We start from the raw sequence: 14485 nt of genomic DNA on the forward strand, positions 1-14485 counted from the left end.
TCACAGGCCCCTGACTGGTTAGATAATTTTAAAAGCATGATTCAGAATGTCAATTCAGAATTAGCTGCAGCTAAAAAGGAGAGACGGGTGTTGAAACAGTCTATTGATTGTATGGCTAAAGCAGCAGATACCAGAAAGGCTTCTCAGCCCCCTCTGTTGGTTTCACATAAACGCTCCCTGCCACAGGTGCTCCAATCTGATTCTGATCAGCCTGATGTGGATGATGATGATGATATGGATGAGGACAGCTCTCTGTCCCCAGGGGTGGAGGCCCTCATTTTTGCTGTAAGGTAGGTTCTTCACATACCGGATCAGGAGGCAGAACCAGATGAGGAGTTTACTTTAATGTTAGACGAAAGACCTCAGCAACTTTTACTATGTCAAAAGAGTTAAACTCCCTGGCCAGGGAAGCGTAGTTAAACCCTGATAAGAAATGTAAAATTCCTCAAAGCTTTTTAGCTACCTTTCCCCTCCCCGTTGGGGACACGAAGGTAATGGAAAAACCCCCGTCAGTCGATACGTCTGTGTCCAGACTGTCTAAGAAATTGGTACTGCTGGTGCCAGGTGCTATATCCCTAAAAGAGCCGGTTGACCCTAAAATTGAGACCACTCTCAAGGCAATTTATACGGCAGTGGGCGTTGCACAGCGCCCCACAATAGTTTGTGGGTGGATTTCTAGGGCAATGGCCAAGTGGTCAGATCATATTATAAATGGTTTAGACAATCTGCCCCAGGATGAGGTAATTACTCTGCTGTAAAACATACAGGATGCTGCTAATTTTATGAGCGAGGCTATTAAGGAATTGTGTAAGATAAATGGCCGCATTACTGCTATGGCTGTTTCGGCACACAGACCTCTGTGGTTACGTCAATGGTCAGCGAACGCCGATTCCAAAAAGGTGGAAAATCTTCCCTTTGCAGGTGATGCCTTGTTTGGGGACGAGTTAAATAAATGGCTCTCCCAGGCGACGGCGGGTAAGTCTACCTATCTACAACAATACACTGGTGGACGATCTCCAAGCGCTGCTAAGAAAATCTGGAATCCTTGTGTTTCAAGAGTCCTCAAAAAAACAGAGTGAGATTGTATTTATAAAGGAGTCTCTATAGTTGGCCGTTCACTTGTAATTTCACCAACGACTGACCTTTATTCAGTACCCTATGTTCCCATAAAGGTTTCTTTCTCACTCTCTTCAATTTAAGGCACTATGACATCCTCATCTATAGCATACAGGTCATTAGAACCAAGCTTACCTGAATGATAAGCCCTATGTGCATCCAAAGGTATCTTTAATGGGCCCTCCTTTTCTGGAGTCCTCTAACGATCTTGTATATGTTAATACCACTTCTTAAAAAAACTCCATCAGTCCGTATATATAAAAAACAATGGTTTCTCTTTAATTACCACAATCCACATAAAAGAGGTTTAAAACTCCATACAAAAAATGTATATAGAAGTACCCAATTAATGGACAGGCAGGACCACTTCCACTTACACCCCTAGGATGGAATGGGGGGTATGGTACAACCCACTACTGGAAAAAGATGTTAAAGCCAATCAAGTAGGTGTCCAACTAAGTGGTTGGTTCAAGCCTGGGGTCTTCTCATCTAGTCACCAGGTGACTAGATGAGAAGACCCCAGGCTTGAACCAACCACTTAGTTGGACACCTACTTGATTGGCTTTAACATCTTTTTCCAGTAGTGGGTTGTACCATACCCCCCATTCCATCCTAGGGGTGTAAGTGGAAGTGGTCCTGCCTGTCCATTAATTGGGTACTTCTATATACATTTTTTGTATGGAGTTTTAAACCTCTTTTATGTGGATTGTGGTAATTAAAGAGAAACCATTGTTTTTTATATATACGGACTGATGGAGTTTTTTTAAGAAGTGGTATTAACATATACAAGATCGTTAGAGGACTCCAGAAAAGGAGGGCCCATTAAAGATACCTTTGGATGCACATAGGGCTTATCATTCAGGTAAGCTTGGTTCTAATGACCTGTATGCTATAGATGAGGATGTCATAGTGCCTTGAATTGAAGAGAGTGAGAAAGAAACCTTTATGGGAACATAGGGTACTGAATAAAGGTCAGTCGTTGGTGAAATTACAAGTGAACGGCCAACTATAGAGACTCCTTTATAAATACAATCTCACTCTGTTTTTTTGAGGACTCTTAAAACACAAGGATTCCAGATTTTCTTAGCAGCGCTTGGAGATCGTCCACCAGTGTATTGTTGTATGTAGAGAGAAGTGGTGTTCTTTTTGGACGTATATCAAGCTGCAGCTAGGGCGCAAGTCATTGTTTCATTTTTTGTTTTCCATGAAGTCTACCTATCTGCCATCGGCTGCGCCACCTGCTCAATGTTCTTACACAGAACCCTCCTTGCAGTCCTTTCGTGTGGCAAGGTTCAGAGGCAGGGTCGTCTCCACCACTCCGAGAGGATCTCGTGGTAAGTCCCATAAACCTGCAGCTGCTGCCTCCCCGGACCAGACCACCGGATCCCCTGCCACTAAGCCTTCCGCGTGACGGTTGGCCCCAGCGGCAAGGCGACTTTCAGGTGGGTGCTCGCCTTCAACACTTCGCACACGTGTGGGCAAAGTCCTGCCGGGATCCTTGGGTGTGGGACCTCATTTCCCAGGTATACATGCTGGAATTTCAAGCACTCCCTCCTCACAGATTTTTCAAATCGGGCTTACCAGTTTTACCCGCAGAAAGGGTTACCTTGCAAGAGGCTATTCAAAAACTTTTGTGAACGGGTGGTGGTCCCAATACCTCCTCCTTTACTCAAAAGGTTTTTTTTCTCCAGTCTTTTTGTTGTTCCAAAACCGGACGGTTGGTGCGACCCATCTTAAACCTGAAGTCTCTCAACCCGTGTCTGCAGGTGTTCATATTCAAGATGGAATCCCTGCGGGCAGTGGTGTCCAGTCTGGAGGAGGAGGAATTCATGTATCCCTGGATGTCAAGGATGTTTACATACACATTCCCATGTGGCCCCCTCATCAGGCTTACCTCAGGTTAGCCATCTTGGACGACCACTTCCAGTTTCAGGCCTTGCCCTTTGGCCTGTCCACAGCTCCGAGTGTCTTCACTAAAGTCATGGCGGAGATGATGCTGCAACTGCGCATGATGGTAGTCAACATAGTCCCCTACTTGGACGATCTCCTGATAATGGCTATGTCCAAGGAGTGTCTATTGCACAGCACCGATCTGACGACTCGCCTGCTTATGGATCATGGGTGGATTCTAAACTTCCAGAAATCTCACCTGGAACTGACCCAACGTCTCCAATTCCTGGAAATTATACTGGATACATTGTCTCAAAAGATATTTCTCCCGATGGACAAGGCCTTGGCCATCCAGGCTTTGGTCCGCTCAGTGCTCCGTCCTCGCAAGGTGTCCATACATCTTTACATAGGTTTGCTGGGTTTGCAAGCATGGTTTGCAAGATGGTTGCTGCTTACAAGGCAATCCAATACGGCAGATTTCATGCCCGGCCTTTTCAGCTGGATCTGCTGGACAAATGGTCTTGGTTTCGCCTTCACATGCATCGGGAAGTGACCTTATCTCCGAAAGCCCGGATTTCTCTATTATGGTGGCTACAAGTTCCTCACCTGGTAGAAGGCAGGAATTTCAATACCCACTCGTGGATTCTACTGACAACTGATGGCAGCCTCCGGGGTTGGGTGGTTGTGACCCAAGGGGCCCAGTTCCAGGGGATATGGTCAATTCAGGAATCTACTCAGCTGATTAATGTCCTGGAACTCGGGGCAATTTACAATGCCCTTCTGCGAGCTTCCCATCTCCTGAGGGATCGGGCAATCCAGATTCAATCAGACAATGCGACGGCGGTGGCGTACATAAACGGGCAAGGGGGAACAAGAAGCAGAGCAGCGATGAGAGAAGTGTCAAAAATCCTCCTCTGGGCAGAGGCCAATGCAAGGGCCATCTCAGCCATATTCATTCCAGGAGTGGACAACTGGGAAGGGGACTTCCTCAGCAGACATGACCTCCATCCGGGGGAATGGGGCCTACGTCCCCAGGTGTTTCAACAATTGATTCACCGGTGGGGCTGTCCGCAGATAGACCTGATGGCTTCTCGTCTCAACAAGAAGCTATGCTGTTACTGTTCCAGGACGAGGGATCCGCAGGCTGTAGCAATAGACGCACTGACGACGTACCTGTTTGTGTACCTGTTCCCTCTTCTACTGCTAATCCCAAGGGTTGTAAAAAGACTAAGAAGGGAAAGCGTTCTAGCAATTCTATTTTCCCCAGATTGGCCTCGTCGGGCGTGGTACTCCGACCTCCTAACCATGGCTCTGGATCTTCTTCAACAAGGTCCGTTCGTCTATCCAGACTTTCTGCGGCAACGTTTGACGGCTTGGATGTTGAGAGGGAGATTCTAGCAAGAAAAGGTCCTCCGTTCCGGGTTATTTCCACCATGGTCCAAGCCAGGAAGATGGTTACGTCTAAACATTGTCACCGTATCTGGAAAAAGTATGTTTCCTGGTGTGAAAGTAGAAAGGTATCTCCCGTGGAATTTAGAATCTGTCGTTTTCTACTTTTCCTGCAATCGGGAGTGGATATGGGCCTACGTTTAGGCTCCATCAAAGTCCAGATTTAGGCGCTATTTTCTTCCAGAAACAACTTGCCATATTGCCGGAAATACAAACTTTCCTAAAAGGAGTGCTTCATATTCAACCGCCCTCCCACGGCTCCGTGGGATCTCAGTGTGGTTCTCTCCTTTCTTCAGTCGGACTGGTTTGAACCCTTACATAGGGTGGAGTTCAAATTTCTCACCTGTAAAACGGTGATGCTTTTAGCTTTGGCGCCTGCAAGACGTGTCTCTGAATTGGTGGCCTTTTCCTGTAAGAGCCCTTATTTGGTTTTTCATGAAGACAGGGTAGAACTCAGGACCCTTCCTCAGTTTTTGCCAAAAGTGGTTTCAGCTTTTCATATCAATCAACCCATTGTGGTTCCGGTGTTGTCTGACGCTTCCTTTGGGCAGAGTCCTTGGATGTGGTGCGGGCTCTGAAGATCTATGTCAAAAGGACGGCTCGTCATCGGAAATCTGACTCGCTGTTTGCCCTTTATGATGCCACCAAGATTGGTCGTCCGGCTTACAAGCAATCCATTGCTCGCTGGCTCAGGTTGAACATCTAACAGGCCTATACTTCTGCTGCTCTGCCTTTGCCGATGTCTATTCAGGCCCACTCAACGAGGTCTGTGTGCTCTTCCTGGGCGGATGCCCGAGGTGTCTCGTCATTACAGTTGTGCCAAGCGTCTACTTGGTCTGGTTCGAACACTTTTTTGTGAAATTCTGTCGGTTTGACACCTTGGCCAAGGATGACCTTCAGTTTGGTCAGGTGGTTTTACAGGGGCCTCAGCACTCTCACACCCATTTGGGAGCTTTGGGACTTCCCCATGGTACTACAGTACAGATTCCCAGTATCCACTAGGACGTTAGAGAAAATAGGAATTTAATATGTACCAGTAATTCCTTTTCTCCTTTTCCGTATTGGATACTGGGCGCCCGCCTCAGTGCTTCGATTCCTTTTTACCTGAGTAAGTTTTTGGTTGGTCCGCCGTTGTGGTCCAGTTATGTTGTTGGGATGGCTGTGCTATCCTGGTTGGGTTGGTGTTGCTATCCTCTGTTCCGGTTAGCGCCCTCCTTTTTGTTTATGGTTGTGTGTTGGCTTGTTGCCTCACTGCTGTTGTATTATTCCTTCTCTCGTGGTATGTCTGTCTCCTCGGGCACAGTTTTCCTAGACTGAGTCTGATTGGAGGGGCATAGAGGGGAGGAGCCTGCACACACATACACACACAAAAGGTTTTAAAGTTGCTGGCTCCAGTGGACCCGATCTATACCCATGGTACTAAAGTACAGATCCCCAGTATCCACTATGGACTATGAGAAAAGGAATTACCGGTAGGTATTAAATTCCTATTTTTTTCTTTTTCCACAGTCCCTTCCCAGCTTAGTAAGAACCGTGGGTCCGGGACTGTGTGTGGTGCTATAGCAGCATAAGGCTTGTCGGCGCTTAATAAGAGAAGCACCGCCATAGGCCTTCATCAGCAATTGCTGACTCAGCCTTGGCTGCAGGAGCAGGACGGAACTTACAGAGAAACCCCGTCATTGCCTCCAGATCCCGGCAGGTGCGGTGAGTAAGGAGCGTACGGTCAGCTCACGCTGCCGCTGCTCTGTATGTGTGTTTAATTTCACTATGTTGAGGGTTACAGGCGCTGTGCCCGACACCCTCTCCCCAGAACGCTGCTGTGGATTACCACGGCGGTCAGCTCCTGCTGCCGCCGCCCTGTGTGTATGTGGAATAGATCACTGCACACTCTCCCCGGCTCACCTGTGTGCTCCCGCTGCCGCCGCTCCACTCATCAGGGGAAAGACGGAGCTGACCACCGCTCCGCTCACACACACCCCTGATTTTCACTGTGTGCGGCCATCGGCTTCCGCCGCTCCACTCATCAAGGGAAAGCCGCGGCGGTCAGCTCCCGCTACCGCCGATCCACACACACTCTTCCCTGATCATCACTGTGTGTGTGCTTCGCTCACAGGGAAGACGTGGAGGTCAGCTGCTGCCGCTCCCCTCAGATCCTGCTACCTAATACGTGGTGGTCAGCTCCCGCCGCTTCCTGTGATTAGGGCATGCAGTCACTCTCACAGATAATAGCCGGAGCTTCCTACGCTCAATGGGAAGCCACGGCTCTTTGCACTGGTCATTATAAGTGGTGGGGGTAAGATATAATGGCGCCCCCCGCCAGCGATTTCACACATAAAAGGGGGTCCTGGCAGGGTGCTTTGTGTGGTTACATGTATGTATAGTTTTATGCATAGTTTAAGAAACCAGGCTATTAAGCCTATGCTTACAATATATACAGGCGCTGCGCCCGACAACCTCTCCTCAGAACGCTGCTGTGGATTACCACGGCGGTCAGCTTACAACATTTGTTTAAAAAAGCACTTGCTGGACGCCATTTTAACACCACTTCCTGCTTCTTCCTACAGGAATTTGGTGTCTGTCCTACAACGCACGGCCACTGGAGGAGGCAGGGATGTTAGTAGGTTTTTTTTTACAGTGAAGCACAAGCTAACAGAACTTAGTTGTACCATGGTGTGGGCACTCAGTATTATACACACTTCAGTTATTCTTTGCTGAGTCGTGCGGCCGTTCTTTCACTGAATTACTGTCTGTGTGCATGAGGTGTGATAGCTGATTTTATATCAGAGTTGTCCGCTGCATGGAGAGAACGTGAGGCGGCTAAGTCTAATTCCCGGTTAATACCGTCTAAGCAGCCAGAGTGGGCTCAGGATATTTCTAGAACTTGGTAGGGTTTACTAAAGTCCATGTATAGTTAAATTCCTAAAAGTAGTCGTCATTTGTCTCATAATTTACCGGTTTCACCAGTGTTGCATTCTGAAGACCTGATAGCTCAATCAGGACAGTACACCAGGTAGCAAAGAGGTTTCTTTGCTAAAAGACAAATGCGACTGTGTTTCCTTAGTCAGGTTCTCTTAAGAATCAGTTGACGGAAGCATGGAAAATCCAGATGTTTTTCTATGCCTAGGTGGTTTTTGTCTAACTACCAGTGTCTGACACCTAAATAGGAAGATTCGCCACCAGTGGATTCCTCAGTTTCAAAACTTTCCAAAAAAAAAAAGTTAACCATTCCTGTCCCAGCTGCAACGATGCTTAAAGACCCATCTGCGCGTTAACTGGAGCCATGCTAAAGTCCATGTATACAGCATCAGGGGTGTTGTTTAGACCTAATTTAGTTGGAGTTTGGGTTAACAAGGCTGTAGTTGCATGGGCGAAACAGCTCAGGTTAGGCCTACAACAGGGTCTTTCCCCAGACCATCTTATATTTCTCCTCACCGATCACATTGTGAATTGGCTGAGTATTTAGGTACGACTTCTAGGGCTGTCGGACAAGTTAGTTCTCGGTTTTCAGCTTTAATAATGGCGGCCAGACGGACACTTTTTGATACGTTATTGGCAGGCGGAGGCTCATTCAAATCAAGTCCAGAGGCGTTGCCTTATACTGCCGATATGTTATTTGGCCCTCAGTTGGACAAATGTATTTCTCAGGCTACTCTGGGAAAGTCTGTTTTCCCACCGTTGCCCGCACCATTTCCGAAATGTAAATGTGTTGAACCAGTGTTCAAGTAATTTAGACCTCAATTCTATTGAGGCCGTGCTCAAGGAGTGGTCTGGTAGAGAATGTGGTTTCCAACAAACCACTAACCGTCGTCAAGACAAAGCCAGCTGACGTACCAGTGGCATAACGGGCTTCCAGACCATCTCGGATCTTCAGTTGTAGGAGCACGCCTACAACTCGCTGGGCGTGCTTTCAGACGTCCACAATTCAGTGTTCAAAGGTTACAAAATAGAGTTCAATTGTCTACCACCAATGCGGTTTTTCAAGACAGGAAGGCAGTTCTGCAGACCGCTATTTAGTCTCTAGTAGATTCAGCAGTTTTAAATTAGGCACCAGTACACCAACAACTTCAAGGGTTTGAATCCAATTTTTTTTTTTTTTTTTTGTAGTACCAAGGCCCGACGGCCCAGTCACACTGATATTGAGCCTAAACAGGCTCAGTCAATACGTTACTTACTACAGATTCAAGATGGAATCCCTGCAGTCAGTGATTGCAGGTTTAGAACCACGGGAATTCATGATTTCTCTATATCTTAAAATTGGGTACTTACACATTCCAATTTGCTTACCTCATCAGGCATACTTAAGGTTTGCAGTTCAACAAACCTATTATCCATTTCAGGCTCTACCGTTTAGCCTGTCATCAGCGCCTCGGGTATTTACAAATATAATGTCTGTGATGATTGTTCATCTCGAGTCTCTGGAAGTGATAATAGTTCCGTACTTAGACGGCCTTCTCATCAAGGCTTTGTCTCAACAAATACTCCTTCAAAATGCCTTACTGATGTACAAGGTACTAGTTAAGCACGGTTGGATTGTCACTTCACAAATCAAGCCTGGTACCATCTCAAAAAAATAAATAAATAAATTCCTAGGAATGAATCTGGATACACTGGATCACCGAATTTACCTGCCAGAAGAAAAAGCTCAAAGTATTCGTAATCTGGTACACTTAGTGCTCAAACCACGGACAGTCTCGGTGCACTTGTGCATTCGACTGTTAGCAAAGATAATGGCATCTTTCGAAGCACTCAAGTTTGGAAGGATTTCACTCGCCTCCTTTTCAACTATATCTTCTCGCATAGTAGTCGGGCTCTCATCTACAAATTCATCAGATGGTGCGGTTGTCTCCAAGGGCCAAGGTATCACTACTCTAGTGGCTCCAAATACAACATCTAACCGCGGGAAAAAGGTTCGTAGTCTGGAATTGGATAATTCTAATGACAGACGCAAGTCTCAGAGGTGGGGAGCAGTGGTCCTAAATGGTCAGCTTCAGGGTCTATGGTTAGACCGAGAAAGATTACTGTCAATAAATGTCCTGGTACTCAGGGCAATTTACAACGCTCTGCATACATCAACAAACAAGGTGGGACTCGAAGTCGCATGGCTATGCGAGAAGTTGCTTGAATCCTGAATTGGGCCGAGCATTACCAACACCAAGCGATATTGTCGTCAGTGTTCATTCCAGGAGTGGACAACTGGGAAGCAGATTATCTCAGCCGTCAGGATTTTCATCCCAGAGAATAGGCTTTAAATCCAGAACTGTTCCAGATGTTGGTCCAGCGGTGGGGTTACTCACAGGTGGATCTAATGGCATCTCGCCAAAATCATCAAACACCCCTGTATGTGTCCAGAGCAAGAGATCCAAAGGCAGTGGCAGTGGATGCTCACACAATAGCGTGGCCGTACGGCCTCGTGTATCTCTCTCCACCATTTCCGCTGCTTCCTCGTTTGCCAAAGCGGATCAAAAGAGAGTCCACGACCGTCATACTAGTGGCGCTAAATTGGCCTCGGAGAGCGTGGTTCACTGATCTCCGCGGTCTACTCGCAGATGATCTGTGGCCGCTTCCGCTATGTCCAGACCTACTACAATAGGGTACGTTCCTTTACCCAGATTTAGCGCGGCTGCGTTTGACGGGGTGGCTGTTGAAACCGCTCTCTTAAGACGAGCGGCCATTCCAGAGTTAAGTGCTACGAAGCAGTTACAGCAGCTCATTATCACAGGATTTGGCGAGCTTATATAGGTTGGTATGAAGCTTGGATGCTTCCGACATCTTTCAAGTTATCCCATCTTTTGCTATTTTTACAGACAGGGTTCGATGGAGTACTACATTTAGCTACGCTAAATGTGCAGGTCTCTGCCTTGTCAATTTTCTTTCAAAGGCGTTTGGCTCTTTTGCCAAAAGTTCACACTTTCCTGCAACCTCCATTCATACCACTTACAGCTCCATGGGACTTGAATCTAGTTTTAGTTTTTTTGCAGTCTTCAATTTTTGAACCCTTACAACATGTGAATGTTTAAGTTTCTAACTTGGAAAACAGTGTTTCTCCTAGCCTTAGCTACCCAGAAGCCAATTTCTGGTGGTGGTATTGTGTATACATCTGTCTGCAGACACATGCGGAGACGCACTTTAACTTGTATACACTACAGGTGATACTTCTCTTTTTTTCCTAGTGTTCTGTCTGCTCATTCTGAGTGTATTTGACTCCTACAATACCATGTGGCACCCAGGGGGGTATCCAAATCCCAGAGTCTGAACAGGCACCTACTCTCTTTCTTCCTTCATAAACTTCGATTCACTGTTCTCTCACAATCCGTTCAATACATGGTACAATGGGTGACAATAGAAACAGAGAGGCACTACTGTGTTTTATAGACACTCAATGAGAAAATCCGCACAACTTTTTCTATACTGCACCAGACTATGCCAAACCGCGAGCCACTGTTGGGGGTAAAATGATTCAATCAAGGGTTCTTTTATTACATGATTTAACAAACAATAGAAATATTTGCGATATACTCCTCTGACGCTCACAATGGGCCAATCTGGTGTAAATCCGATGAGGGATTTTGTATATACCCTTTTAATGGTGACATGGACAGACTAAATAAAATGCATAAACAATTTCCATTTATTTAACACACAAAGCATACAAAAGGCTGTGCACAGCATAAAGCATTAAAATAGAACCATATCAAATGCCTTCACATCAAATTAAATGCAATCGGCAGAATATTAAAACAAATATTTATAGGTATGTGTCCATCAAACATGCTTGCTTATTTCTTGATAAAAAAAAACCAAACCATACAATGCAGCCAGCAGGTGGTAAATTCACATAGCATGCATCTGTATATAGTAGCTCATGTGGAATGAAGTACATTCCTGTGCTAATTGTTATGTATGTCACTGATAAATCAATATGACGTCTTTGTACGTGGTTGAGCTGGATATCCTGTCCATGTTTTGGGTAACAATAAGAGCTGTGGTGATTAATAATCCAGGTACTAGGTTTAAGCGTCATTACCTGTGGTCATTTGTCACATGCTTTATTGTCTCTAAGCCATAGTGACCATTACAGATCTGTGTCTGGGAATAGTACCATATACAGTGGGGATTTAAAGTTTGGGCACCCCAGGCAAAAATTCATTTTAATGTGCAAAAAGAAGCCAAGGAAAGATGGAAAAATCTCCAAAAGGCATCAAATTACAGATTAGACATTCTTATAACATGTCAAAAAAAAGTTTGATTTTATTTCCATCATTTTACACTTTCAAAAGAACAGAAAACAAAAAATGGCGTCTGCAAAAGTTTGGGCACCCTGCAGAGTTAATACCTTGTACTGCCCCCTTTGGACAGCTGAGACCTGGCAGTGTCATGGATTGTTCTCAAACATCGTCTGGAAAGACCAGGTGATGTCAATCTCAAAGGTTTTAAAAGCCCAGACTCATCTGACCTTGCTCCAACAATCAGCACCATGGGTTCCTCTAAGCAGTTGTGTAGAACACTGAAACTGAGAATAGTTGGCGCTCACAAAGCAGGAGAAGGCTATAAGAAGATAGCAAAGCGTTATCAGATGCCCATATCCTCTGTTCGGAATGTAATTAAGAAATGGCAGTCATCAGGAACAGTGGAAGTTAAAGCAAGATCTGGAAGACCAAGAAAAATATCAGACAGAACAGCTCGCAGGATTGTGAGAAAAGCAAGTCAAAATCCATGTTTGACTGCACGATCCCTCCAGGAAGATCTGGCAGACACTGGAGTTGTGGTACACTATTCCACTATAAAGAGATACTTGTACAAATATGGTCTTCATGGAAGAGTCATCAGAAGAAAACCTCTTCTACGTCCTCACCACAAAAATCAGCGTTTGAAGTTTGCAAATGAACATATAGACAAGCCTGATGCATTGCAAAGATCAGTGTGTCACAGACAGCCCAGGAATCTCAAAGAACTGGAAGACTTTTGTAAGGAAGAATGGGCGAAGATACCTCAAACAAGAATTGAAAGACTCTTGGCTGGCTACAAAAAGCGTTTACAAGCTGTTATACTTGCCAAAGGGGGCAGTACAAGGTATTAACTCTGCAGGGTGCCCAAACTTTTGCAGACGCCATTTTTTGTTTTCTGTTCTTTTGAAAGTGTAAATGATGAAAATAAAATCAAACTTTTTTTGACATGTTATAAGAATGTCTAATCTGTAATTTGATGCCTTTTGGAGATTTTTCCATCTTTCTTTGGCTTCTTTTTGCACATTAAAATTAATTTTTGCCTGGGGTGCCCAAACTTTCAATCCCCACTGTATAATAGTATACATATAGCAAGTCATGATTAACATTGGTAAGAATAAAATAAAACATATTTCAAGATCCATTTTCACTTACTTTAGGAAAAAAGTACAATAAGAGTTTCTACACAATTTCTTCTTACATAGTAAAACTGAGTATTACTAGTAATTTTAGGATTAAGAACAGGTAGCAAAATACCATATTAGTTCTTTATTCATTTTAATTGTATGGAAATAAGTTACATTTTAAAATAAACAATTCATAACTTAGACTTACTACTTAGTAGTCTTACTACTTTTGCCTTAGCAAAAAGTCTTTTGTACAAACTTTTCCATATTTTTCCAATTTTTTTTTTTCTTCCTAACAGTTTTCACGTCTCTTTCCCAGGGTGAGTTCTGCAGTCAGGGTGTCCGAGAGGGACTGATTGTAGCTTTTATCAAGTCTGTGTGCCAGACAGCCCGACAGTTCTGTGATTCCCCTGGAGAAAAGGGTGCCAACACTCCTCCATTGCTCTTGTTGCTTCTCTCTCGCCTATGCCTAGACTATGAGACATCAACCATCAGCTACATACTGACTCTGACAGATGAACAGTTTTTGGGTCAGGTAAAGAGAAAAAAGATTGTTTCTGTTGCTATAAAAAAATAGATATTTCAAGTACCATAAAACTTATTTTATTGTTTGTTATTTATTTATTTTATTCCAACTATTTAGCTTGCTTTTCTCTTTCACTTTTATGTCCGGTACTAACTTTTTGCGCTTTAATTATTATTTTTTTCCATCATACTTTCCCCAGGACCATTCTGCAGTCACTCCAGTTAGTACTCTCTGCTCCTTGGCTCGAGCCACTGCGCAGAGTCTCCTCAATCAGTATGTCAAGTCTCAGGGTCTAGTCATTTCCCAAATGCTGCGCAAGAGTGTTGAGACCCGGGACTGGGTGGCAACCATTGAACCGCGAAACGTCCGAGCAGTTATGAAGCGAGTAGTGGAGGACATCACTGGTGTGGATGTGCAGGTGACGCAAAATGTTTTGTTACGCACAGCTTTCCCCATCCCTCTGCTGTTATCACACATAAGCGGCATACGGTCGTTCTACTACCCAATGACGCTGCAGCTGTCTTTGATCTTCACAGGTGGGACTTCTATATGAGGAAGGGGTCCGAAAAGCTCACAGCAGTGATTCCAGTAAGCGTACGTTCTCTGTATACAGCAGCTCTCGCCTGCAGGGTAGATATGCACAGAGCTATACTCCAAGGTAAATATGGTGAACAGGTGCAAGTGCTGTGCTTCTTTATATTGTATGCCACACTATATATTTTCTGTCCTACTTTATGGACAGCAGACCAATATGAATTGCTTTCGTTTTCTTGCTTCTAGTGCCCCTCTTGACACCAACCTTCTAAATAACATACAGAAGTTATTTTCAGAAAGGATAGACATCTTCAGCACCGTCCAATTCAACAAGGTAAAAATATTTGTGTTTAGTGCACAGCTTGGGCCTGCTGCATGGTGGTCTCTTGAGGGTTTATTCAGTTAAGGTCAAAACTGCCATCTTGTCGAAAAGACTGCAGTTTTCGACTTTTTCAGGTCGGAAGGGGTCCCGAGCATTTTTATTCGACAAGTCGGGGAATTCGACTTGTCAAATAGTACGTGAATCGGTGGTATAGCTGCCGATTTTGCGTACTTCTGAGGGAAACGGGGCCAAATTCGACAGGTGTCGGACTGAGAGGAGGAGAGCCGCGGGCAGACGA

The 14485-nt window shown here is 44.9% G+C and overlaps 1 protein-coding gene across 1 annotated transcript in view; it reads left to right on the forward strand.

Annotated features, from left to right (window-relative positions):
• VPS51 (VPS51 subunit of GARP complex) overlaps nucleotides 1-14485 on the forward strand; it is a 52344-nt gene that overhangs the window by 19173 nt on the left and 18686 nt on the right. The window contains exons 6-9 of the mRNA XM_063944843.1: nucleotides 13125-13340; nucleotides 13531-13749; nucleotides 13868-13989; nucleotides 14112-14199. Coding sequence (XP_063800913.1) covers nucleotides 13125-13340; nucleotides 13531-13749; nucleotides 13868-13989; nucleotides 14112-14199 — 645 coding nt within the window. The remainder of the gene's footprint in view (nucleotides 1-13124; nucleotides 13341-13530; nucleotides 13750-13867; nucleotides 13990-14111; nucleotides 14200-14485) is intronic.

The sequence above is a fragment of the Pseudophryne corroboree genome, chromosome 11 (genome assembly GCF_028390025.1).
Source record: "Pseudophryne corroboree isolate aPseCor3 chromosome 11, aPseCor3.hap2, whole genome shotgun sequence".
NCBI classification, from domain to species: domain Eukaryota; kingdom Metazoa; phylum Chordata; class Amphibia; order Anura; family Myobatrachidae; genus Pseudophryne; species Pseudophryne corroboree.